Raw genomic sequence first — 27,564 nt, forward strand, 5'->3', positions numbered from 1 at the left:
TAAATGAACTAACAAAGGGATAACTAGGGCCAGACGGGAGGCAAGAATTTTAGCGAAAATTTTTAAGTCCACATTTAGGAGGGAGATCGGGCGGTAACTAGAGCACAGAACACCTATCTTTTTCATGGATGAGGTCAGTAAATTTTGTTTTTGTTATTGCTCAATTTTAACTTGACAGATCAAGTTATTTCTAGGAGATTTTACTACAAAATTATGCAGTTTTCATGAAAATCGGTTCATATAATTAATTATAATATTATATTAGTATAGATAAAATAAAAATAAATTAAAAAAAGTATTTTTCTTTTCACACCCATAAACAAAATATATGCTAACAAAATAAAATGTACTTGTGTAGTATAAAGATATATAACACATTTGACTGCTAGTGATTCAGGAAACCAGTCAGCAACACATTATTTCTATGCTCCTGCTCATAAGGAAACGTTTCAGCTTATATACTGTTGACACATGCATGTTATATGCAAATACACTGGTAATTTCCTAGTGCAGTATCAGAATACCATAAAATACACTTGATTAGTATTTCTTGGCACAGACCAAACAGGAAGAAATTAATGGGGCATATACAGATAAAATTACAGATATGCACAAATATAAAAATCTGAGGGTTTCATCCTAAAAAGACAGAGAGGCTTGGAACACAGTGGCTGATTAATACCACTTTCAGACATAAAATACCAGCTTGGACCAGGGACACAGACCACGGGTTGAAGCCAGGATACACCTTTCACATCAAAGGGGACGACTGGGGTTATTCCCGGTCGTGACCCTTCACACCGGACCCGGGTCTTCCGGCATTCAGTGGGCGCTTGGAGATGATCTCATCTCCAATTGCCACTGTCCCCGGCCAATCAGATTTGTTTAAGGCGTGACCGGGTCGCACCTTTCACAGTTGAGCTGGTCCGTCTACCTGGGTTGCAAGTCCCGGGAAAAACCCTGCTAGTGAACAGGGTCACGGGCCTTGGACTGTAAACCCGGGTTGCACTTTTCAGACTTACGCCAGACCCGGCTCAGTGCGCGTTAAAGCGCAAAAAACCTGGGTTTTAGGCATAAGTCTGAAAGGGGGATATAAGTGTTGATTACAAAAAGTCACACAGCATTGGTGTCAAATACTCAAACTCTACAGTTATAGACAACAGGAGTATAGTTCATGTAGAATATTGAGACAGTATAAAAGTATGAGCAATAAAAGATCATATGACTGAATAGTTCACAGATAAAAGGAAGAGACAGAAGGAAAGCAACAAGCAACTATGGGACAGTGTATAGTCAGAGATAGAATAGGAATAAATTGGTGGTGAGGGGGGGAGAATATATGTAAGTGTTTTGACATATGGACAAAATGGCAGAAATACACTCTGGCACCACATAAGGGAGAAAACTACTGAGAACAAGACATGCTCTTTGTGGGCATTATCTACATAGAAATAACACAAACCCATACAGGAGGATGTATAGGGGATGTGATCCCTCAAGTCAATAAAATAGGGCATGCATTAATAACATTGGTAATGCTTGGTGCACACAGTACAGTGCTGTAATAAGTACATAGAGCAGAGACAGAAATGGGAGAAGACAGGAAGGAATTCCTGTACTGCTACACTGCTGAACAGACCTAACATACTCCAATATTTAATTATATTCTAATATTTCCAATACTTAATGAAGACCACTGACAGGCCCCTGTGCACGCTTTAATGACCAGTTTACATGTGAGACCTGTACAAGTACATTAGCAGAATATTTACATATGTCACATTCACATAGGTCTCAAATATATAGTCTTGCAGATTATCACGGACATACGCTGTATCCCCAGCATCTTAACACCCCACAACCACCATCAGTATGTGACAGTGGCCCACATTTAAATGTGTGTGTATCCCATTGTGTAGACATAAGGACAATCGCGCCGGTCCCTCTTATATGGCAGATCCTGTACCCCAACATCAAAGCACCACCCCTCCCCGTGTTCCTCTATGATCCCCAACAACAGCCATGCAATGACCGGTGGAGACGGGAGCGAGAGCCCCCATGTGAGCACACACCTCGGCACGAAGCTGCCACTCACTTCAGTATGCGGGTAGTAGTAAGACGCCGGTTATTCTCTCCTTCTCCTGCCGTCTCTGATACGTGTGCCGGAGGCGGAGCCGCTCACACTGCCCCCTCGCGTTGGAAGGACCAAAAAGCAACGTTATTAATTATTCAGACCAGGACAGGCCACATCATTCCCTAGCAGTGCACGTCTACTTCCATCCAACACATACTCCATACGTGTCATCATTAGACACACATCTGGGGCATTCTGCTGTTTAGTAGTCACCTCGTCCAGATCTGAGATCACCACATTTCCATAGGTGAGGGGAAAGTGTTTCTCGTATAATGAAAGAGGTTGCTAAAATATACACGTACACAATTTTAAAGTAAATGTCTAAATTAATGAAAGATAGAAATGCCCAGACCTGCATCAGCTGTATCTGACAATATCATGAGTCAGTTTGAACACCTGCCAACAAGGCACTGTGCAGGCTGGCGGTGGTTCCATAATGGTGTGGTGGGTAATGTAGCATGAGTTGGGTTCGTTGGTCAGCATGAACACGTCATTGACCGGTAACCGCTGCGTTGCATTGCTTGATGGCCATTTGCAGCCCTTCATGTACTTCATAAACCCCACAATGCTAGAATATTCCAGCAAGATAATGCACCGAGTCATGATTCCCAAGTTGTCCTGAACTGGTTCTCTCCAGAGGACTTCCATCCTCTTGTGGAATCGATGCCACGTCGAGTTGCAGGACCCCCTATCATGTAGGGGGTCCTACCAGATACTAGGCATCTATCCCATGACATGTGGCTAGCCTAGGTAAATGCATGTGATTGGCTGATGGTGAAGGGTTTATAGCTATAGGGCCTGATTTAGAGATGGAAGCAGTAGCACAGCTCTGCATTTTTCTACGCAACGTCTGTTAAAATATGCAAAAGCTTTAGGAGGCACTGGATTAATTGATCCGATGCAGCATCAGATCAACTGCATGAACATCGGACATCTGTAACCCTCAGGATACTCAGAATGCCCAGGAAAATTACGCTGCCAGGACCAGTGAAGCTGCATCCAAGGATGCAGTCGCAGACTTTGGCTCACCCAGAGAACGGGGCCGAAATGCCCCTGTATTATGTAACATTTTCTGTCGCCTCCTCCAGATTCCAGCAGCATGTCAATAATGCTGCGATGATTGGGGCACTGCAAGAGATAACGCAGCCCCAGATCTGCACATGCGCATATCCAAAAACATAGGAGATGTGCGTAAACATCGGATTCATGTACATCTCTGAATTAGTCCTATAGTAAGGGTGGACATCGGAGGGAGTACATCGATAGTGACGGTATTACCACCATCACCACATGCCTTGCATTGGCATATAACCATCGAATGGCAACCATACAATGATTTTATCATCGATGGTATGGTAGTGCGCAGACGCAATGGATCTTTAATGCTGACACACTAGTTTTTCCTTCCTGCAGCAGTGACGTCCACAACCATAGTTACAGCCATCTAAAACAAGCATGCACAGGGGGCAATCATCGCAATGCTAGCATTGAATGGAAAAATATTTCCATTGGATTCGGAACATCAACAAAAAAAATGACATAAGGTCCCCCCCCTGCCAGCCAGTGGTGGTTTCTAACAATACGGGGAACAAAATGTGTAGGGTTCCACCGTATTTTAGAAACCAACACCAGGCTGCAGGGACTAGTGCTGGTTTTAAATATAGGGGACAAAAAAGACGTGGGGTACCCCCTATATTTAAGACCAGCACAAGACCCAAACGACCGGGGTGTAATGCCACAGCCCGGAGACCCAATCACCAGGGCTCGAGGTTCAAAGTATTACACCCCAAGTCAGTCAGCGCAAGCTGGTGATCTCGGGGGAGTTGGGGACCCCCCAAAAAAGGGTCCCCCCTCTCCCGAGCACCACAGGCTTAAGCTGAAGCCTGGGGCTCATCCCCATACCCCTGGAGCGGGGTATGGGGATGAGCTGTAGAGCGCCTGCTGATTGGCTCCAGCAACTGACAGTTCCCACGTGGGCGTGTCACACCATGTGGGAACTGTCAGTAGCTGGAGCCAATCAGCGGCCGCTCTACAGTCAGCGCGGCCGCTGATTGGCTCTCTGGACTGCAATGCCCCGTGAAGTGCCGAGAGCTGGCATTCGGGAGCTATCTGTATGTGTGACAACACACATACAGATAGCTGTGTTCCGTGGATCGGGTAACTCGTTTTTTTGTTTTTAAACACCCATGGATTACTGCGGAGACCAGTGCTGGATGTAGGTGAGTATGAAATCTTTCTTGCAGGGCCACTCATGGATTTCTACTTGACAAGGGGACCGAACATCTGGTATAGGTAAGTATGTGTGAATGGGTAGGTGTGTTTAATAAACTTATACTGGACACGGTGCGTGTGTTCTGTCTTCTTTTAACTATTTATTTTACAGTGAAATTACAGGTGCCGCATGTCTGCTGGCACTTGTAGTTCCACAAGTGCAAAATGGCAGGCATGCTGGCACTTGTAGTTCCACTGTAAAGTACTATAGTGTTACATTATTTGAAAATGTGATACTACACAGATGAGGGAGGGGAATGTGTTACTATAGAGGTGAGGGAAGAGAACGTGTTGCTACACAGATGAGGGAGGGGAATGTGTTACTACGGGGGTGAGGGAGGGGAATGTCAAATGTGTTACTACAGGGCGGGGGAGTGGAATGTGTGACTACAGGGGTTAGCAGGTGTAATGTGTTACTACATAGGTAAGGTAGGGGAATGTGTTACTACAGGGGTGAGCGAGGCTATTGTGTTACTCCAGAGGTGAGGGAGGGGAATAAGTTACTACAGGTGTGAGTGAGGGTAATGTGTTACTACAGGTGTGAGGGAGGAATTGTATTTCTACTCAGATGAGGGAGGCGAATGTCTAATGTGGGATTAATGTGTTACTGGAGTGGTGAGATGGAAATCAAAACAGTAAATATATAAGGTCTACCCAGGTGGAATCGGGGACAACAGCTAGTGGAAAATAAGAATGCAGCAGCTAGTGGAAAATAAGAATGCAGCAGCTAGTGGAAAATAAGAATGCAGCAGTGTGTGGATGTAGAAGGGGAGTACATAGAAGGAGTAAAGAGTTAAATGTATTTAATATAATTAAACATAAATTATATCATCAGTCTCGTTATTTAATAGCTAGACCTCGTAATGAGTGGACTCACAATAGTTGCGTGATTTGCACAGTGCACCTCCTAGAGATTGCTCCTCATCTCTCCATATTGTGGTGCACTTTTAGCTGTTCCTGAGTGCAGAAAGGGCATTTTCATTTTAGTGCACATTGGCCAGACTATCGAGCAGTGCTAGTGCAAAATGCACTTATTAATGTGCTTCAAGTATGATTTGTAAATGACCTCATACGCTAGCCTTATATATCATCATACCTCCCAAAAGTCCTCCCAAAAAACTTTTAGTGAGATAATCCCAATTCTCAGGCTCAGAAGAAGGAATGATTTGCTTGGATGATGGAAGTGGCTTATGTTCTCCTGATATTGGGGGTCATTCAGACCCGCTCGCGAGCGCACGGCGGCTCCGTCTTGCGCATGCACGAGACCCGACTAGCGACGGGCTCTCCTTCGCTCCAGGGGTTTCGCACCAAAGGGGGCGTGCTGTCGATGTTGATTGACAGCACGCCCCCTTTGGTGGGCGTGCCGGGGGCGTGGCTGCCAGACGGAGGCGTTCCCATGGGAACGCCTACCGTCTGAAGCCGGCCCCACTGACATCAGTAGTGATGTCAGTGGGAGTGATTTTGGCTCTGATAGAGCCAAAATCACTCCAGGGCTTGCGGCAGCGAGACCCTACCGCAGGGACCTCCGTCGCAAGCCCGATGGTCTTGACCATCGCGACCATCATCATGGACGCTCGCTATAGCTGTGGGTGGTAACCCACAGCTATGCGAGCGTCCACAAGGCCGCTCCATTTTCATGTAGGAGGGCCCTGATTCAGAGCGAGCGCTCTGGTCAGAGCGTCCGGCTCTGAATCAGGCCCTTTGTTTTTTAAAGTGATTGGTGGTATGTATCAGGGAATTCATTAAATCTTCTTAGTGGCTATTAACTGTTTTTAAACAGGGGCAACTGGTCTATATGGTAAATTTACTAATTTGAGAGTATTTAGAAGTGGAGATGTTGCCCATACAATCGAATCAGATTCTGCTTACAACATTTAACTAGCATCTTCTAGAACAGCGTTTTTCAACCACTGTGTTGTGGCACACCAGTGTGCCGCTAGCAATTATCAAGTGTGCCACGAGGTCAGCAAAGTCAGAGTTGACTTTACTTGTACTGCAGGCCCGGGCAGTGTTGGGCTCTTCTGGGAGGCTCAGGCGTGCCCGGGCCATGACCTATGGAGACGCGGCGGCAGGGCTTGATTTCCCGCTAGGCATCCTAGGCGCCCGCCTAGGGCCCGGCGGGTCCCCACTTCCCCGTAGAAATCCGCCTTTCACAGCGCTCCCAGAGGAGCACTGCGCGAGTACCATGTGACTCCCACCCTGCCCCTGCTCCACATTACTGCTCCCAACTACTGCTCCCAGCCTGCTCCCCTCCACACTACTGCTTCCAACCTGCTCCACACTACTGCTCCCAGCCTGCTCCCCTCCAGACAACTGCTCCCAACCTGCCCCCCTGCTTCATACTACTGCTCCCAACCTGCCCCCCCGCTCCACACTACTGCTCCCAACCTGCTCCCCTCCTCCACACTACTCCCAACCTGCTCCCCTCCACACTACTGCTCCCAACCTGCTGCCCTCCACACTGCTGCTCCCAACTTGCCCCCCTCCTCCACACTACTGCTCCCAACCTGCCCCCCTGTTCCCTACTACTACTATTACCAGCCTGCCCCCTGCTTCGCAGTACTATTACTCCTCCAAACCTGCCCGCATTACAACTTCTCCCACTTCCCACTACTACCCCCATCCAGCCCCTAATCTGCACTACCACTACTACTCCTATCCTGACCCCTGATTGACTAACCAGACTACCCCATGGCCTCACAATACAGTACCCACTCTAACTACCATCCCTGCCTCTGGAACATACTGTAACCCTCCCTACCCCCAGCCTCCAGATCATACCCTACTCCCTGGCCCCCTAGACATACAGTAGACCCCAGGCCTTGGACATACACTACCCACCCTACCCCACAGCCCCAGTGAAGTACACTGCTCAGCCAATTTTTTCCTTGTGGAGGCCAATGTGTTTTTATTTTTTTCCTGCTGGGGACAATCTTTTTTTTTTTTTTTCCTGATGTGGTCAATGCATGTATTTGTTTTTTTTACCTGTCAGGGGTCAATGTGTTTTTTTTTCTGCAGGAGCCAATGTGTTTTATTGTTCTCTGTAGGGACCGAATTGTTTATTTTTTATATGGGGGCCAAAGTGTGTTTATTTTTTTTCCTGTGGGGGCTAATGTGTTTTTTTTTCCTGTTGTGGTCAATGCGTGTATTTGTTTTTTTTACCTGTTAGGGGTCAATGTGGTTTGTTTTTGTTTTTCTGCGGGAGCCAATGTGTTTTATTGTTTTCTGCAGGGACCGAATTGTTTATTTTTTATATGGGTGCCAAGGTGTGTTTATTTTTTTTCCTGTGGGGGCTAAAGTGTTTTTTTTTTTCTATGGGAGCCAATGTGTTTTATTATTTACTTGTGGGGGCTAATGTGTTTTTTTTTTTTTTTCTTGTGCATTGTTTTTTATCTGCGCATGTGTCCCCCTTAACAGACTCTGCCCCCATCAGGGCTGTTACTATACATTTCCCGGGCTGGTTTTCCATCCCAATCTGCCCCTGTGTCAGTGTGCCGCCTGCACACAGGGCCGGCATCAGGGGGGAACTGGCAGGCCTCGAGTACCGGGCCCAGAGACAGGGGAAAGAGGGGGGGCCCGGGTGCAGCGGTGCTGCACTGGCAGCCACGCAGAATTGAAATACAATGCAGGCTGCATGTCATTTATGGTGCTGGCCACGAGCCAGCCTGAGCTCGTGGACCAGCAGCCAATCCGGAGCGGCATCTCCTGTTTGGCTCGTGGTCCGCAAGCTGTGATTGGCTCGCGGGCGAACCACATTTGAAATGTCAATGCAGCACTACTACCAGAGCCCCCCGGGTTCCCCACTCTCTCAATATTTTAAATTCTGATTTTGTTTGGCTAGCTGCACCAGCGCAGCCAGTTGAAGACATTTTAAAACAGGTACCCTGCTAATTACTTAATCCCTGACCTAGCCCTGTTCTCCCCCCGCCCATGTCCAGCCAGCTGTCCCTGCCATGCACCCCCCCTGTTCCAGCCATTCTTCCTTGCCCTGTGCGTCAACCCCCTAGTCCTGCCAGCCTTCCCTGTCTCCCCCCTAGTCCTGCCAGCCTTCCCTGTCTCCCCCCTAGTCCTGCCAGTCTTCCCTGTCTCCCTCCTAGTCCTGCCAGTCTTCCCTGTATCCCTCCTAGTTCTGCCAGCCTTCCCTGTCTCCCTCCTAGCTCTGCCAGCCTTCCCTGTCTCCCCCCCCACCTTCCTTGTCCTGCCCCCCCCCCCCTCCACAGGCAGGGCCATCTCTTCCATTGGGCTTGTTGGGCAGTTGCCCAAGGGCCCGAAGCTTGTAGGGGCCCGCCAACATGCCCCCCTGCAGCCGCAGCCAGTTGGTACATTTGTGATATTTTTATAAGTCGGCCGCCGGTGCACTGTATTCTGATCTAACCTCCCCCACCCCATCCCCCCCCCCCCCCGGTGACGAGTACTCACCTCAGTCCCAGTTTCACTTCATCTGCCGGCTTCAGACCAGTCAGACAGAGTCTCTCGGCATGTGTGGGAGGTCTGGTGGGCATGCAGGAGGGTTTAATTTTATTGACCATTTAAATTTTTTTCCCGTGAATGGGTGGGTAGAGGCCCCAGTGCATTGCTTTGCCCAGTGGCCACACTGCTGTTAAGACAACCCTGCCCACAGGTCTTAGTAGCATTAGTAGTAAATAAGGATTTATCAACTATATGGAGTAGTGTTTCCTTATTTACTACTATTGCTAATAAGACCATACTTGCCGACAATCAGCTCCAGCCTTCCGAGAGGGAGCTGATTGTCGGCTAACAGCGGGGGGCGGGGCCGGCCAGTGACGTCACATTGGAGACGGAGCCGACCATTGACGGCACATTGGGGGCGGAGCCGGAGCAGGGCCACACAATCGCGTCATTGTGGCCCCGCACCCTCTACACAATGCCGTTATTTTCAGCATTGTGAAGCAGGGGGCGGGGCCATGATGACGCGATTCAGGTTTTTCTGAGGGGAGGTTGGGAGGGTCGCAGGCTTCCGGGAGGCTTGCCTGCCTTTCCGGGGGGCCGGGAGCAGCACCTGAAAATCGGGAGGCTCTCGGCCAAATTGGGAGGGTAGGCAAGCCTGAATAAGACCTGTGAGTGCCGCCTAGACCCTCTCTCTCTCTCTCTCTCTCTCTCTCTCTCTATGTGTTTGAGTGAGGGGGCCCCAAACTGGTATCTTGCCTAAGACCCCATGAGGTCTAAATCTGGCTCTGCGCGGCGGCATAACATAGGTCACGCATGCTGTGTTGCACACCCACCTGCACACTGCTCCCAGCTCTGCACTGTGTGCTCAGTCACTGAGTGTGACTGAGCAACCCCAGCTGATGAGGGACAGGACAGGGACGACAGTGAGCCATCTCAGCTGGGTATTTTATTTTATTTTTGGGGGGCAAATTTAATTTTTTTTTCCTGTGGGGAGCAATGTGATTGTTTTTTTTTCTGTGGGGGCCAACCAATGTGATTGTTTTTTTCTGTAGGGACCAATGTGTGTGTTTGCTTTCTTTCTGCTGGGCCCATTTTATTTAATATTTTTTCTTTGGGTCCATTGTATTTGTTTTATTTCTGTGGGGGCATTGTGTTTGTTTTATTTCTGTGGGGGCCATTGTGTTTTTTTTTCTGTGAGGGACAATGTCTGTTCTTTTTCCTGTGTGGGGCCAATTTGTGAGTCTTTTTTCCCTGTGGGGGACTGATGGTGTGCCTTAGCAATTTTAAAATCTTGTTCGGTGTGCTGCGAGTTGAAAAAGGTTGAAAATCACTGTTCTAGAAGATAAAAGATAGAATCTGATTGGTTGCTATGGGCAACATCTCCACTTCTAAAAACTCTCATCTTAGTAAATTTAACCCTATAAGTGATAGTTAAATTACTTCTGAAATTCAGTCAAATTTGGACAATTCATCATAATCAAACTTGTTTGCAGAATGATCATGACTGGTTTGAATTTAACAATTCCAAATTCAAATAAGCGCCTATCCGTTAAAACAGAAGTCATTAAAATAAACTATAAACAGTTTATTGTTAGCACTTATATATATACTATAGTATTTAAAAAAAAATTTCATTTATAAAGCAAATATTATTGTTTTCAATTTGTTTTTCATTCGTATTAGGAAGCAGTTAACAATAATTCACAAATGCGTCAATTCAATTAGAAGTGGACGTTGCACCGCTGTCACAGCGATTGAATACCAGCAGCGGAACCCTATGTCTCCTCTACATTGTCCATTCATTGTACATTTTATTTCACAACCCCATTGGGATGTGTATTAAAATGCATGAATTGAGGCTACCTTATGTACAGGTTTTGTGCATACTGAACATCTCCCCTCGTTACAGTGCGATTTTGCATTGCTCTTAATTGAATTGACTCCAAAGTAGCTACTTGTTTTAAATGTGCCCAAGTTGTTTTTGTCTATTTTGTTACAGTTTATCGTGACTTTTTTTCGCAAGTAGAGAATCCTTTGGATTTTTTTTTTAGCATATTTATTCCGTATAATTTTTGCCTGTTTATAAATATATGTCTCAATAAAACACACAGTAATCTGCAAAACTGTAGTTAATGTGTTTGTCCCCCTAGGGGCTGAAATCAATTACCTGCGGCACCTGCAGTCGGCTTGTAGTTTAAGGTTAAGTGCCTGGGGCTATTCAATTACAGTCCACAATAAACCCACACTTAGGGGCATATTCATCATCACTAAAGGGCCCGTTACATATGCAGAAATGCTAGTTTCTGCATGATTTTTTGTGACAGGCCCATTCATATATAGGGCATCTAATATTCAGCAAACTCCGAAGACTGAACATTTTTGGAGTTTGCTTATGGGAACAAACTCCAGATGGCGTTGGTTCCAGATGTCCCGCTCCTTTAGATCCGCGAAAGGGATCCGAGCAGAACCCTCTGCCACCTTCTCACTGCGAGACCGGTGGCTGTACGCATGTGCGACCTTGGCTCTGGAGTTGGAAGTAACACGTCATCTCCAAGCGCCACTGAAGCCGGACCAATCGGCCGGCTAGCAGCGCACTCCAGGTCATCGTGACCTGGAGTGCGCTGTTCCCATAGCAAGGTTTCACGGGCTACGCCCGTGTAAACCCTGCTAGTTACCTGGGTTGGATTGCCGGGTCACTCGACCCGGCGATCCAACCCTCTGCCCTTTTACACCAGGGAGCTGCCCGGGTTTACCCTTCAAAAACCCGGGTTTTAGCTCTGGTGTAAAAGGGGTATAAATGGGTCTGACCTGGGTCTGACCAGGGTTTGAACCATGGGCCTGATTCAGAGCCAGACGCTCTGACCAGAGCGCTCGCTCTGAACCAGGGCCCTCCTACCTCAACTTGGAGCGGCCACTTGGACGCTCGCATAGCTGTGGGTTACCACCCACAGCTTATGCGAGCGTCCATGATGATGGTCGCGATGGTCAAGACCATTGCGACCATCGGGCTTGCGACGATACCCTGCGGTATGGTCTCGCTGCTGCAAGCCCTGGAGTGATTTTGGCTCTATCAGAGCCAAAATCACTCCCACTGACTGACTGATGTCAGTGGGGCCGGACCCAAACGGTAGGCGTTCCCATGGGAACGCCTCCGTCTGGAAGCCACGCCCCCGGCACGCCCACCAAAGGGGGCGTGCTGTCAGTCACCATCGACAGCACGCCCCCTTTGGTGCGAGACCCCGAGCAACGGCTACCCCGTCGCTCGCCGGGTCTCGCGCATGCGCACGACGGAGCTCCCTCCGCGCACCATCGACCCGCTTGCGAGCGTCCTGCGCTCGCGAGCAGGTCTGAATTAGGCCCCATGTCCAAAAACCCAGGTCGGGCCTGGGTTTTTGGTGGAAAAGAGGTATAACAGGCACTTAACCCTGAATCTGTGGGTTACTGTGTGAGCAAACAGGCTGCTAATTGAGTAGCTCTGGGTGTTAAACCCGGAAGCTACAGCACGCAGTAAGTCTAGCGGTTAATTGAATTCCCCGCCTTTTGAGTACCATTTAAAAGGATTCTTATTGTAAAGTATACTATATATTTATTTTACACCATATTTTAATACATTGACAGCTTTTCACACACGTAATGAGCCGATTAAAAAATAATTGATCTGACCCTATAAAAGTTTATGTATATAAAAAAAAAATGCAAGATTTCCCCAAGTACAGAATTCCCAGCATGTTAGTATAATTGTATACAATGTACAGCAGATGGCAGTAGTGATTCAGGCTGTAATGTAACATAACACACAAGCAATACATGTGAGGATAGGAAGTACATACAGCACAGCAGTCTTGTGATCTCTCCCTTCAGTTCCTGTTTCCTGCAAACTATTTTGTATCATTAGGATTTGCAGGAGTGCAGAGTGTTCTACACACAGGTTTGTCTCTGGATCGTAGCTGCTAAACATCTTCTCTTTTATGCATCATCTAGTAGAATGTGTGTTGTTTTTTTTAATGAATTAACCCATGGAGTAATGAACTGCTGTATTTATTAGCACTTGTTTAGCATTGCTGTCTGAGAAGTACAGTTTAGGTTGCAAATTAATGTTAGGATTTCAGTTCAGATACCTGGGTGTGTTCCCCTTCCCTTATTAAGAGGTTCTTGTATTAAAATATGATTTATGTTACTATTTGTTATCTTAGTTAACCATGATGACATTATGTAATGTACAGACATTCCTCACTTAACGACCTACCTGTTTAGCGACCGTTCTTACGATCGGTGCTCCGACCAGCTAACTGTGTCTTGCACTGATACAAAGAAAAAAAAGACAGACTCTGTCCTAGAGGGGGTCATGACTGTGGCGCGGGACACACAGGAGACCATGCCTCCCATGAAGGAAAGGACGGACGAGGATGTGGCGCGCTCTCGGAGGAGGTGAGGCACACGCAGGCACATGTCACCCTCAGCCTGGGTCCTGCTGCTTTCCGGCCACTATATGTCCTCGCTTAACGACCGATTCGTTTAACGACCGAGTCGTAGGAACGGAACTCTGTCATTAAGTGAGGAATGTCTGTATATGATCTTCACATTTCTATTTTCTCTATATAGTATATCATACACTAAAAAAAATAGTCATCTGCACAAGTTTTTAAAAAGGACCTGAATAAAAATATAAATATAAATTATCTGTACTGTATGTATATGTGTGTGTGTGTGTGTGTGTGTGTGTATATATATATATATATATATTACACACACACAACGATGTAGAATGGCAGCGGCACTCAAAGTACGTTACAAACGGGGTATGAGAGCCACTTATTTACTTCAATGTTTCAATCATACACGATTTTCTTCAGGAAGTAACAAATAGACAGAACAACAAATACCTCACCACGAGTGAAACACATCGCGTCTGTCGGAGGCTGTCTATGACGTCACCGCGCACATAGTCCGGCGGGCGCGACGTCTGACGTATGACTTAATGAGATTCTGCCTCTTGTTTGTTTTATCTGAGCTTCTGATCTATGTTATTGATATTCTGTAGATGACATCATTATTTAACATTGTGTTTTCTATTTGATCTCGTTCTATATATTTTGCTGTTTCAGCGCTATATGCCTACTCTGTATTTGCACATATATTTTCTATGTGTCCGTATATTCTTCTTTATTGTATTGGTGGTGGTGGCACGGATCATTTGATCCCTGTATTGTGTGTTCCGTTGTCATAGTGAGGATTACGTCAGACGTCGCACCCGCCGGTCATAGACAGCCTCCGACAGTCGCGGTGTGTTTCACTCATGGTGAGGTATTTAGGTAAGTGTTGTTCTGTTTTTTTGTTACTTCCTGAAGAAAATCGTGTATGATTGAAACGTTGAAGTAAATGAGTGGCTCTCATACCCCGATTGTAACGTACTTTATTGAGGAGTGCCGCTGCCATTCTACATCGTTGTCTACATCTTTGCAGAGGGCACCCACGTTATTTCGAGTTCTGAAGGACGAGTGCCGAGCCCATACTATACGAGAGAGCGAGAGAGAGAGAGAGAATAAATATGTAAAAAAAATAAAATAAAAAATAATCCGGTTTGTACAACCTGTGAGACCCTAAGTGGTCCCAGCAGAGTATATACTTGTATGTTCCTCTTTTACTTGTAATTACTTGTCATTCTAGAACAGAGGTCAGGGAACTTTTTTACCTTTTACCCCAAAATATATTTAGATACGCTGACGTTACCCCCTTGATTTGAAAGGGAGGGAATCATATAGTAGTGCCCCCATATAATGCCCCTGTAGTGCTGCTTGTACAAAAAAAACACTTACCTTAATCCCCACTCCTGCATCCGCCGCCGTCCTGTCCGCCAGGCTGCTCCTCGGAACTATGTGAGACACGTCATGACGTCTCTCCCATAGTGGTTATGGAGGGAGCCGGAAGCTGGAGTTCAGAAGAGAACTCCAGCCTCCAGCTAACGCGGCGCTACAGGGAAGGAGCCGGGCGCCCGCTGGTAATAACATCTCAGCGGGCATCCGGCTTAGAGCCTCCCTGCGGCACAGCTGGGCATGGATATGAATCATTCTATATTATAGAATGATCCATATGCATGCCCAGCTGTCTGTCCATTACCTCCAGGAATTTCATTTTTACCCCATGTGGGGTAATTTACCCCTGTTTCCTGACCACTGTTCTAGAATAACGTCTTACAAACGGGTTGGGTACGGGATGTCGGTGCTCGGGATCCCGGGGGTCAGAATCACGTTGCCGGCATCCCGACCAGGTTAGAATTCCAATGCCCCTGGTAAGTAAGCCTAGCCTGACCCACCCTTACCCTCCCTCCCCAGTGCCTAAACCTAACCTCCCTCCCTAGTACCTAAACCTTCCTCCCCGCAGCCTAAACCTACCCCCCCCCACCCCTCACCCTAACCCTCCCCGTTAGTGCCTACACCTAAGTATCCTTCCTTCATGCCTAACCCTCCCCCCATAGTGCCTAATCCCCCAGTGGTGCCTAACTCTAGCACTCCACCACATGGGTGCCTAACCCTAACCTCCCCCCCAAAACCTAACCCTAAACCCGCTATGCTCACTAAACCTAACCCCCTTCCCCCCGCGGGTAATACTAAGGGCACCCCAGACTTACCTCGTTCGGGCTGGCATCCTTCGGCGTTCCGGCGCCGGGATTAAGATAGGCGTCGGTATTTTGACGCAGGTAGCACTTCCATGGGAAGTCACTGCGAGTTAGGTACCCCCTAGGGAGGTTAGGGTTAGGTATCACCAAGGAAGGGTTAGGGGGGGAAGGGGGAGGTTAGGGTGCTTACTTACCGCTGTCAGGATTCTGCCCCATGCGGGCTTCCACTCTTGGGAGTTCAGCCGGCGGCATATCATACCGATTCCCTTTAACGAGATTCTGACTCAATTTGACCATAGACTTGTATGGATGTGTATGTCTTATGGGGGCTGGAGGCCTGGTGCAAATATATATGCCAGTGGCTGTCAGCAGTTCTATGTTGCCACTTCTTACTGGTTGATTGTGGATTAAGCTTTCCTGTTAATAACAATGAAAACAGCAATACGGCTATATTATATCAAGTTTTATATATATATATATATATATATATATTTATTTATTTTATATCAAGTTGCAGCCATCTATTTGCATTACAGTACTTGTCATTTTCAATAAACAAGGGATGTGGCGCTGTTATGCTTATTTATATATATATATATATATATATATATATGATCAATGCAACTTCTGCTTTTTCTATTATTCTCCCTGGTATATGCAACTGCATTGCCTTACTTGTACATAACATAGTAATGTATTAATTATATTATTAGGTTATGTATAGACACGTATAGTCTGCATTGAGCACTAACATACGCCTAATGTTTGAGTATCCTACACTTCTCAATGCCTGGTGTAAAGGGGGGTATCCACTAGGCGATTTTAGCAAGCGATTGCACGATAACGGCATCGATATCGTGCAATCGCTTGCAAATTGTTCATGCATCGGGCATGTTTTGGTCGGAAGCAACCAGCTTCCGACATCCGACGTCGCCCGTACATGCTGGTCAACCTGACGATCCCGTCAGGTTCAGCATGTACGTGGATGATGGATGTGCCTGGACTGAACGAGTAAACGTTCAGTCTAGGGGGCACATCACTAGATATACAAATGAGAGCACGATTGCTGTCGTAATCGTGCTCTCGTTTGTATATCTAGTAGTGAATACTCGCCTTAAGTACTAGGCTTTTTATGCTGTTTTCACTGCAAAATGCGGACTACATATAGGTGTGATAAATTATATGTGCTGCAGTTCTATATAAATCAGAATTACCCTGCTTCTTATTAGATATGTTTGCAAAAACAAACAAACATGATTTTAGAATGGTTTTAAGACAGTTTAAAGATTTCAAACTTCCATTGGCTGCACTTGGTCCTGGCTAACATAGGGAATAGTATTACCATAATTTGTCAGTACAGGAATATATATTTAATCATGTGACTTCAGTGCCGGATCAACAACAGGACAGCCAGGGCGGTCTTCCAGGGGCCCACAGACATGGTGCATCACCAGTGTGGTTTACACTATGGCATTTGTGAATTGGGGTTTCTGTGTGGCATAATGTGAACTGGGGGCACTGCAGAGTATTTAACACACTTCTGGTGCTGCAAGTAGTTACACGTTATATTTTTTGTATTAAATCACCAGTATATCAAATTGAAAATTGTATTGGTAGGGGCCCCATAAATTAGCTGCCCTGGGGCCCCCACAAACCTAAATCCAGCCCTGAGTGAGTTTCCATCATGTGACATTTTTGTAATTTTATTAAGACTTGGTTCAGTTGTCTTTGAATGCAGAAATTGCCTCACTAGTCCTTGGTGACAAACCTGTAAATCAGGTTTTCTGTCTAACTGCTGTTGTGATGAGTGCGAATAGATTAACAAACTTAAACAAAAGCATCTGTGTGTATAAGTACACACGAGGTGATTTAGGGGCCTATTTATCATTATTAGTCACTGAGGTAATTAACATACTATAGCACTGCTTATCACAGCGATACAGAATTTGTTTGGATACACACTGACAGATACTTTGGCCAATCAATTGATCGGCCAAAATATCTGCTGCCCGTCGGCCAGTGTGTACCCGCGATATGCCGTTGAACGTCATCGTTCACCAACATATTGCATTGGCTGTGCTGCACAGCCGATGGACAGACATGTCTGCATACATAGTGGCAGCTGTGAGGAGGGGGGCGGGATGCACCCCCGACGCCCACTGGTCCGGGCCGCCGGGACCCGAGGGCACAAGCAGATGATGGTCGTTCAGTGAGTATGAACGACCGTCATCTGCAGATATATCTGTCAGGTGTGTATAAAGGTACTAGAGAGGTGCAGCAACAGCTCACCCTTCCGGCGATGTCTCTTCTCCTTCCTGCTGTTGCCTGTACTGTGCATGCCCAGTAAGAACTGTTCCCTCTGCTGGCAGTGAACTCTGTGATCTGATGAGCATTGGGGGGTGGGGAAAGAAACAGGTAGACAGAGGAAATGATGGGGAGATAAGGGAAGACCCAGGGGACATATAGTATAGATGGAGCATGTGTACCAACTTTGCTACAGATGCATTTTAAACAGTTGCAGCATTACAAATATGCACGGCAAGGGAAACATTTGAGGGGAGGTCCCTTATTAAAACGATTTATCAGTAGGATGTACAGAGGGAAATAAATACAGTTTCAGCTGGTGAGACTGCTCCTCAGGAATTAATAATGGGGATATTCATGCTGACAGAACATCAACTTTAAGTTCTTAACTTTCTGTATACATTACCTGTGATCACATCTATGATTCACAAGAGGGAGGAGTGGTTATGGCAAGCAGACATGTAAGGGGAGGGTGTTTATGGACTCAGATGGTATTACGATAAGTAGAGCGTGTCCGAAATTGTTCAGGTATTGCCGTCGTCATAACAGGCTTTGGGAATGCAATACAATGTGAAATTAAAAGGATCGCAGGATAAATCACTGATATCTCTATGGTATCCCTTTTAATAGATTGCCTGAAGCAGTGATAACCACTTTTTTCAGATGAAAACACCTGAAAAAGGAGATATCATTGTCAGTTAAATAGACCCCTTAGGGATCCGTTTATTACCAATACTTTTGCAGAGACAGTGATACAAACGAATATGCCGCTGGCACTTAACATTATGTCTCCATCCACATCAGAGTCCTCCAGTGTGTGACAGTTTACCACTTCCAGCGTCTGGCTAAGGCGCAATGTTCATGTGCAACAACTGTCTGCAGATGCGCATTGTGCCTCCACCCGGAGGGGGCTTAGCAAAGCCTGAAAGACTTCTCTGAAGCTAACGCCATCTAAGCGGTACAGTCACAAACAGCGGTAAGCTAAGTCACCGTTGTTTGCTAAATACAGAACAGAGGGTCTGATTCAGACCCGCTCGCAAGCGGGTCGATGTTGGCCCAGTGCGCAAGCGCGAGACCCTTTGGTGGGCGTGGCTGCCCAGACGGAGGCGTTCCCATGGGAACGCCTACTGTCTGGGCCCGGCCCCACTGACATCACAAGTGATGGCAGTGGGAGTGCTTTCGGCTCTGTTTGAGCCGAAAGCACTCCAGGGCTTGCGGCAACGAGACCCTACCACAAGGGTCTCGTCGCAAGCCCGATGGTCGCGATGGTCTTGACCATCGCGACCATCTTCCTGGCCGCTCGCTATAGCTGTGGGTGGTCACCCACAGCTATACGAGCAGCCAGGAGGCCGCTCTAAAAATCTAGAAGGACGGCCCTGATTCAGAGCGAGCGCTCTGTCAGAGCGTCCGGCTCTGAATCAAGCCCAGAGGACATAAAGCCTTCAGAGGGTACTAAAGGGGTTATGTCTCGTTCTTATTAAAAAAAAAAATACATATATATATATATATATAATATGGATCGCAAAGTGGACGGCACTCAGAAAGAAAATCACATCATGAAAGACACTGGGGCCCATTTATTAAGGATCGCATTTTGCAATGCGATCAGGGCATGCAGTACCGCCCATGATCGCATTGCAAAATGCGATCACACTGGCCGAATGTATGACCCGGCACATGCACGGAGACGGGCTCCGAAAAGAGCCCGTCCCTGCGATGTGGCCGGAGCGCATTCCGGGCTGCTGCGCATGCGCAGTCCCGCGGACTGCACATGAGTGGCGCCTATTGCCGGCGGAGGGAACTGGGAGATCCCTCCGCCAGCTGAAATGCGGTAAGTGCCCATAGGACACAGCGGCTAACGCTATCTGCAGATGGCGTTAGCTGCTGGGGTCAATATTGGGAATGCGAAGCATTCCCAATATTGATACATTTGGCAGCATCGCATCCCCCATAGAAACCTATAGGGGAGGCAGCTGCCGGCGGCAATGGAGGGATCGCAGCAGGTATCGGAGATACCTGCTGCGGTCCCTCCTTCATACATTCGGGGGATACTATGTATTTGAGGTAAACTTTCAGGGAATTTACCTCAAATGATCTTTGATAAAAGGGCCCCACTGACACTTAAAGTCAATGTTTCGGAGATTTTACTCCTTTAGCAAGACATACAAAAATCACAAAAACACATACCTTATTTCATCTCACCCAGTGCTTTACCGTCCTCCTGGCCTCAACCCCTGTCGGAGACCGGATGACGTCACATCATGCCCCCAGCACTGACGTCCCGAGCGTCTCACTAGGGCGTGGCCAATGAGTTGTGTATCTTCACCATGACAACTGTGCAGACTAAGGGCCTGATTCAGACCCACTCGCGAGCGGCTGTCCGCTCGCAAGTGGGTCGATGGTGTGCACTGAGCATGCGCACGACGGAGGGAGCTCCGTCGTGCGCGAGACGCGACGAACGAAGGACTTTCCTTCGCACGTTGTGTCTGATCAAAGGGGGCGTGCTGTCGATGTTGATTGACAGCACGCCCCCTTTGGTGGGCGTGCCGGGGGCGTGCCTCCCAGACGGGGGCGTTCCCAAGGGAACGCCTACCGTCAGAAGCCGGCCCACTGACATCACTAGTGATGTCAGTGGGAGTGATTTTGGCTCTGATAGAGCCAAAATCACTCCGGGCCTTGCGTTTGAGAAACTCAACCGCAGGCTCCGGCTCGCAGTGACCCACAGCTTTACGAGCGTCCAGGAGGACGCTCCATTTTTATGGAGGACGGCCCTCATTCAGAGCGAGCGCTCTGCTCAGAGCGTCCGGCTCTGAATGAGGGCCTAAGTCCGCAGCGCACAAACAGCTGTATATAAAAAAATTACAACAATGATTCAATCATGTAAATAATGTAAACATGCCTCAACAATAAACGGCTACCCCAGCTGCTGCTATATCAATGTAAAAAAGCCTATAGACACCAATCTTATGAGGAAGTGTGTAAATAACAGTCCGGCATCAGTCTCTGTAACAGTACAATCAGAAAACATGTCCTGCTGACTAGTTGTATAAAAGTCAGCCATCAGAAATCTCCATGGTAAGACAAAAAAGCGTAACCTATTAATCAAAAAACAGACTTCTCATACAGGTAAGAAAATTCAGAAACGCATATAAATATCACACATTACAAAAAACATGTAGGACATCATCTCATTAAGGCCATGTGGATGAACAGTGGGCCTGATTCAGACCCGCTCGCGAGCGGGTCGATGGTGCCCAAGTGCGCGTGCGCGAGACCCGAATAACGACGGCCAAGCCGTCGTTATGGGTCTCGCACCAGAGGGGGCGTGCGGTTGATGTTGATTGACAGCACGCCCCCTTTGGTGGGCGTGCCGGGGGCGTGGCTGCCCAGACGGAGGCGTTCCCATGGGAACGCCTACAGTCTGGGTCCGGCCCCACTGACATCACTAGTGACATCACTAGTGATGTCAGTGGGAGTGCTTTTGGCTCTGATAGAGCCAAAAGCACTCCTTGGCTTTTGCGCAGCGAGACCCTACCGCAGGGTCTCGGCGCAAGCCCGATGGTCGCGATGGTCTTGACCATCGTGACCATCATTTTGGCCGCTCGCTATAGCTGTGGGTGGTCACCCACAGCTATGCGAGCGGCCAGGAGGCCGCTAAAAAAAGGAGCAGGGACGGCCCTGATTCAGAGCGAGCACTCTGTCAGAGCGTCCGGCTCTGAATCAGGGCCAGTGTTCTAAGTGTGCATCCATGTAGTTTCATGCTGTAATAACCTGCATCCTCTGTCACCCCCTCTGGGATTGGGGGGAACCCAGTCGATAATTTTATACCTAATCGTAGATAATACGTGCTTAAAATCCCGAAAATGTCGGGCCACTGGTAATTCTGAAGCTTTGCCCTCGATAGCTGCCCTGATGCTAGATCGGTGCAGGGCCATCTTTCTTTTAGTTGCCTGGTAGTTTTACCTATATAAAATAGACCGCATGGGCATCTTATATAATAAATTACAAAGCGGCTTGTATGTGTTAAAGCATATTCTATGGAGAATTTCTTTCCGGTATGCGGATATGAAAAGGTATCAAAAAGAAAAGGTTGTCTTTTTGACAATAGAATTTTACATCCAACGCTTGGGCTGTGCGATGGGCTCGTGCATAGCTCTGAGTTTTGCAAACTCTTTCATGTTCCAAGTGGAAAAATACCTATTTTTTACAGACCGTGGCACAGAAAATTACATCATATTGTCATATATAGATGATATCTTCTTGATCTGGTCAGACAATGAAGAAAGCTTCAAAGAAGTGATGTCCACAATCGATTAAGTTTACTTATGATTGTAGTTTCAACTCTGGGGGTCATTCAGACCCGCTCGCGAGCAAAGGACGCTCGCAAGCGGGTCGATGTTGTGCGAATGCGCATGCGCACGACGGAGGGAGCTCCGTCGTGCGCATGCGCGAGACCCGGCGAGCGACGAGGAATACGTCGCTCGGGGTCTCGCACCAAAGAGGGCGTGCTGTCGATGGTGAGTGACAGCACGCCCCCTTTGGTGGGCGTGCAAATTCCCAAGGGAACGCCTACCGTCTGAAGCCGGCCCCACTGACATCAGTAATGATGTCAGCGGGAGTGATTTTGGCTCTGATAGAGCCAAAATCACTCCTGGGCTTGCGGCAGCGAGACCCTACCGCAGGGTCTCGTCGCAAGCCCGATGGTCGCGATGGTCTTGACCATCGTGACCATCTTTTTGGCCGCTCGCATATGCTGTGGGTGGTCACCCACAGCTATTCGAGCGGCCAGGAGGCCGCTCCATTTTCAGGTAGGAGGGCACTGATTCAGAGCAAGCGCTCTGGTCAGAGCGTTCGGCTCTGAATCAGGCCCTCTGTGCATTATCCTGATGTGGCTGTAAGTTTAAATGGAAACAATGAATTTGTTACATCAGTATATTCAAAAATACTGACAGCAACACTATAGGCACTATTACTAAATGCCTTTGGAAAATACTAGAAGTGGCATGAGATGAGGCTCGCGCTTCAGGTGGGAGAGAAGGGGGGGCCGCTAGAGCAGAAGGGAGGGAGGAAGGCTATAAAAGAGAGAGCACAGGCTTAGAAGGGGGCCAGAGAGCAGTTCCCCCTCGAGAGCCCACTGACTTGTGTGCCGCATTACCTCAGGGGGGTGGGGTCAGGAAGGTATCAGAGACCCCCAGCAGCTCACCAGAGCCGGCGCAGCAGACAGAGGATCCGCCCAGCTCAGTGGTGTTAGTAGCCTTCGAGGAGCTGAACTACCCCACTGTGAGAGCGGATCTTCGTACTGAAGGAGAGGCGAGAGTTGATCCCTACGAATACACAATAGTTGCTGAGTTCAAAATTGGCAGACTCTTTTCTTAGACAACTGGAAGTGGCCATTAGGAAGATATTATTGATGTCAGAGGAGAGGGGGGACATCATTGAATATACAGTAAATAGAGAGCTTTTGCATTAACATTAACCGATTCAGGCATTTATGGATAGAAGGGGAAGCTACTGTAATGCATTAATGAAGGACAATCAAATTATTATAACAGCTTCATAGCAGTCTAACAAAAGGGCGGATTGAAAGATTGCATAGAAATATTATAATATATATTTAGCCAATATTCTGACTACTCTCACCAGTTCTCATAGGAGCTAACTGATATTTATATGGATGGATTGCCTACAACTTATATGCTATTAACAGTCTGAGATAAGTGCAGATTCTGTTATAGGAAAAGGAGAGTAATTAGTCATAATAGACTAGCAAATATCAAAGTGAATTCCTATTTCTCACATCTAATATATAAACTAGGGATAGCCATTGGTATGGTAACCATTGATGGTTACCATCGATTGCAAAATAGCAAGTGGCCATTGATAGTAACAAACAATGCAGTAGGTGACCATCGATGGTTTCACCAACTGATGGTCATCCCTGTTCTATGACTGACTAGCCCGTGGGCCAATCAGAACCGCGAGGCTTTGTTTTGTGGGTGTCGGGGAAATATGTTCCGTGTCCTGGCACCATGTAAAAAAACAAAAAAAATATTTGGTTATGCTTTTCCATCGATAGAGGGAAACCATCTGGTTCTCCCCCATCGATAGGAAAAACATTTGACATCGACCATAAACCATCGATGATTATGAATCCTATATATGTACAATATGTAGATTGATTGGACATCCCCGCGCAAGTGAAATACATACCATGCATAGTATTGCACACAAGTTCCAAATGGCCACTAATGCCCATGCACTTGCAGTTCTACAGAAACAATGAATGTTTTTATCATGACAACAATGCCACTTGTCATGTTTCCAGGGCGACGCGGGATTGGTATACAGAAAATACGGTAACCCAGATGGACTGGCCAGTTCAGAGTCCCCATTGAGAACCTCTGGGACTAATTGGAGCGATGGGTGCGTACTAGGCTGACTTGACCGTCAGTATCACAGTTGGTCACTGTACTGAAGGCGGAATGGCAAAACATACTGCCTGCTGTTGTCCAGGAACTTTTGAACAGTTTGCAGAGAAGGGTGTCTGTAGTAATCACTGCACGTGGTGGATCTACAAAGTACCGACGTCAATAATATCTCATTGATCTATTTGCTGTCAGTGTCCATCACTTTTGTCTACATAGTATAAATATTGTGTATTCATATACAAGTGGTATTGAACTGTTGTCTGACTATGAGTATAGATATGATGAAGTGGGAGGGAGAAACGTTTAGCCCCATGCATACTGCTGAAGAAGGCAACTATGTGGTAGTTGTATGTCTATGTTACTAGTTTTGCAGCCCATATTTCATGTTTGGGTAAGAAGGTGTTTGACCACTTGTATACCTCCCAACATGACCCATTCCAGGAGGGACAAAGGACATCATTCAGAGTCGGTCGTAAGCGGCTGTTCGGTCATACCCAGTGATGTTCGCTAAACTGCGCATGCGTAAGATTTGCAATGCACGTGCGCAAGCTAGCTGTTGTGATCGGAAATTTCTCACTCCTAGAACACAGCCAGGTCGTTAGTTTGAGTGACAGAATGAGCCGTTTGTGGGTGGTAACGGGAAGGTGCTTGTGAACGGGGGAGTGGGGATCCGAACGCAGGCGTGCCTGACTATGCGAACGGAGTTTAATGGGAGTGCATAATTAACAAAGTAGTGTCATGGCACACATGACATGGGTGGTTTTTACACTGACTAGATCGTAGTGCTTGAGAGAGGGTATGGTCAACCTTAAGCTCTGCGATCAGCTCCGATGGTCTCGATTAAGCCTTATAACCCCGGAGATGACGTGTGTTGCGATCGAGAAGGGGGCGTGTTTTAATCTTACGGCCGCTTCTTACCCTCGCTTGTTCAGCTAACGATCCCATCTTAGCGATGCAACTTGCAATCGCTTCATTTGCATATCCGGCCCCTTTCCCTTACGACCAAGCAGCCGCTTATGACCGACTCTGAATGAGGTCCAAAATGCTCTGTTCCTGGACTTCCCTCTTAATGTATGATTGCCATCACCTGTGTTAAACTAGTTAATTGATAAGAAAGGGGATGGGTACGGAATGCCAGCGCTCAGGATCCCGGCGGTCCGAATCCTGATGCCGGCATCCCGACAGTCAGTCAGTATTCTAACCCTCCTTCTCTCCCTACCCTAACCTTTCCCCTACTTCCCCGGTGCCTGACCCTAACCTCCCTCCCTACCAAACCTCCCCCCTCCCTGCACCCTACACCTAACCCTATCGGTAACCCTCCCCCCAACCCCACTACTTAGCTTCGGTATTCCTGCAGTTGAGATGCCAGCGGTCGGGATTCTGACAAGTGTAGGCATTCTGAGCACCGCAATCCCCGCAGTCGGGTTACTGACCGCATCCCTGAGAGAGGTGTTTCAACACAGGTGATGGAAATCATCAATTAAGATGGAAGTCCAGGAACACAGCATTTTGTCCCTCCTGGAATGGGTCATGTTGGGAGGTATGCACTTATATCGCTGATATTACCTTTAACAGTCCTATATTGCTAGGCTCCCATTTATGGAAAGTAAGGAACTAGTTTTACATAGCAGAAGTGTCACAATGAAGTTTTGATCTAGAATAAATAACATGTAAACAAAACAACAAACAAGCATGAAAACTGATTGTAAATAAATACATTTTAAAAAGTTTAATGAAGCCGCACGTCTCTTATATTGGGGCAATTGGTTGATAAGGCTTTATGTACAGCAACAAGTAACTGCAATTAAGATATTCCACCGCCGAAGCATATTCTTGTTCTTGGCTTTAAATCAAATGGGTAAAACATTGTATTCTGTGGAAAGTGAAAATGTGATTTCTTTCAGGGCAGACATAACATTCAGATTGAAAGAGGAAGTTGTCTGTGCTTTGTGGGTCACTAGCCATTGGATCTGCAGTTGCTGATAGCCAAGCTGTCCCGATGATGAACTGCTCATCCACAGGGGACATAAATGTTTGATGCGGTCAGCATTTTGGGGTGAATACTGTGCTTCTAGTTCCTGCTCCAATTTCTGTCTTACATTAGTGCATATAAAGTCGTGCAACTTCTAACCTATGTTAAAGGAATGTCATACACTCAAATGCTTTGGCTTTTACTTGAGGATGTAAGTTAAGGTCGGGTACACATTAGGCGATATATTGGATGATATATATCGTTACGACACAGATCGGAACGACATATGTATATTGTCTAATGAGCATTCACAATCGCACGTGCACATAAGTAGTCAGTGACGTTGTCCGACAACTGTGCTGCACGTCAGATGGGACGACGTCACTGATGACGGCATGCAGTAAATGGAGGATGAAATTACACGTTATATCGTGTGGTCCTATACCTGCTTGTGCAGTGTGTACGTACGACCGCTATATCGTTCCATTGGGCCTCGGTTCAGCTGGGATACACATCGTTGTAATGTGCACCCAGCCAAAGGTATAAATTGCAATATCTCACAATCTTTTAACTTGCGGCACTGTATGTATATGTATTATAACCTTATACAGTGTGTGTATGTATGTGTGTGTGTATGTATGTATGTATGTATGTATGTGTATATATATATATATATATATATGTGTGTGTGTGTGTGTGTGTATATATATATATATATATATATATATATATATATCACAGGGGCTCTGCACTCACCATAATAACTAACAATAATAATAATAAACATTATAAACAGTGGGGTTTTGGTTCATGAATTAATCAATGCATTTAAGCTTGCAGCCCCCGTCACGGGACCCCACTTTCCTGCAAGTCCCTACTCTATTGCTCAGAATTATAACATGGACATAGCCATCACATTAGTGTTAAACTCTGAGCAATAGAGTAGGGACTTGCAGTAAAGTGGGGTCCCGTGACGGGGGCTGCAAGCTTAAATGCATTGATCAATTCATGAACCAAAACCCCACTGTTTATTATGTTTATTATTATTATTGTTAGCTATTATGGTGAGTGCAGAGCCCCTGTGATTTCTATTTAAATAATGTGGTCACATACCATGTTGCACCCCAAATCTAGGAATGGTGAGCGCCGTGGATTAGTGCTATATATATATATATATATATATATATACACATACACAGTGGTCGAAGTGGGGCGGTATACGGCGGTATGACATACCGCCACTTCCTGGCCCCACTTCAAGAATGCACCAGCTCTGGGATCCAGTATGGGATCCCAGCGCTGGAACAGCAGCAGCAATGTGTAGAGATGTGTCCCGCAGGGGACACATCTTAATCACGGCAGCGGAGGCGCTGACATGTAGCCGGGACAAAGTACCTGGTCCCGGCTGCACTGTAAGCACCACGCACTG

General features: G+C 46.9%; 2 protein-coding genes across 9 annotated transcripts in view; one reads left to right on the top strand and one right to left on the bottom strand.

The window, feature by feature from the left end:
• ZC3H7A (zinc finger CCCH-type containing 7A) overlaps positions 1-12,665 on the bottom strand; it is a 130,456-nt gene extending 117,791 nt beyond the window's left edge. For 4 of the 6 annotated variants that reach the window (XM_088466780.1, XM_088466776.1, XM_088466779.1 and 1 more), the window contains exon 1: positions 2,096-2,182. The gene's annotated coding sequence lies outside the window, so the exon portion shown is untranslated. Of the gene's footprint in view, positions 1-2,072; positions 2,183-12,645 lie in introns of those variants that run through there. The other 2 variants (XM_088466778.1, XM_088466777.1) reach the window with 2 other exon arrangements.
• NAGA (alpha-N-acetylgalactosaminidase) overlaps positions 12,666-27,564 on the top strand; it is a 53,707-nt gene continuing 38,808 nt past the window's right edge. Inside the window, exons 1-2 of one of the 3 annotated variants that reach the window (XM_088466783.1) lie at positions 12,666-12,743; positions 14,043-14,127. In XM_088466783.1, the coding sequence (XP_088322909.1) occupies positions 14,112-14,127 (16 nt within the window). In that variant the 5' untranslated portion in view covers positions 12,666-12,743; positions 14,043-14,111. Of the gene's footprint in view, positions 12,744-14,042; positions 14,128-26,067; positions 26,220-27,564 lie in introns of all 3 variants that reach the window. The other 2 variants (XM_088466782.1, XM_088466784.1) reach the window with 2 other exon arrangements.

Source organism: Taudactylus pleione, unplaced genomic scaffold, assembly GCF_031769625.1.
Source record: "Taudactylus pleione unplaced genomic scaffold, aTauple2 ptg000066l, whole genome shotgun sequence".
In the NCBI taxonomy this organism is placed as follows: Eukaryota; Metazoa; Chordata; class Amphibia; order Anura; family Myobatrachidae; genus Taudactylus; species Taudactylus pleione.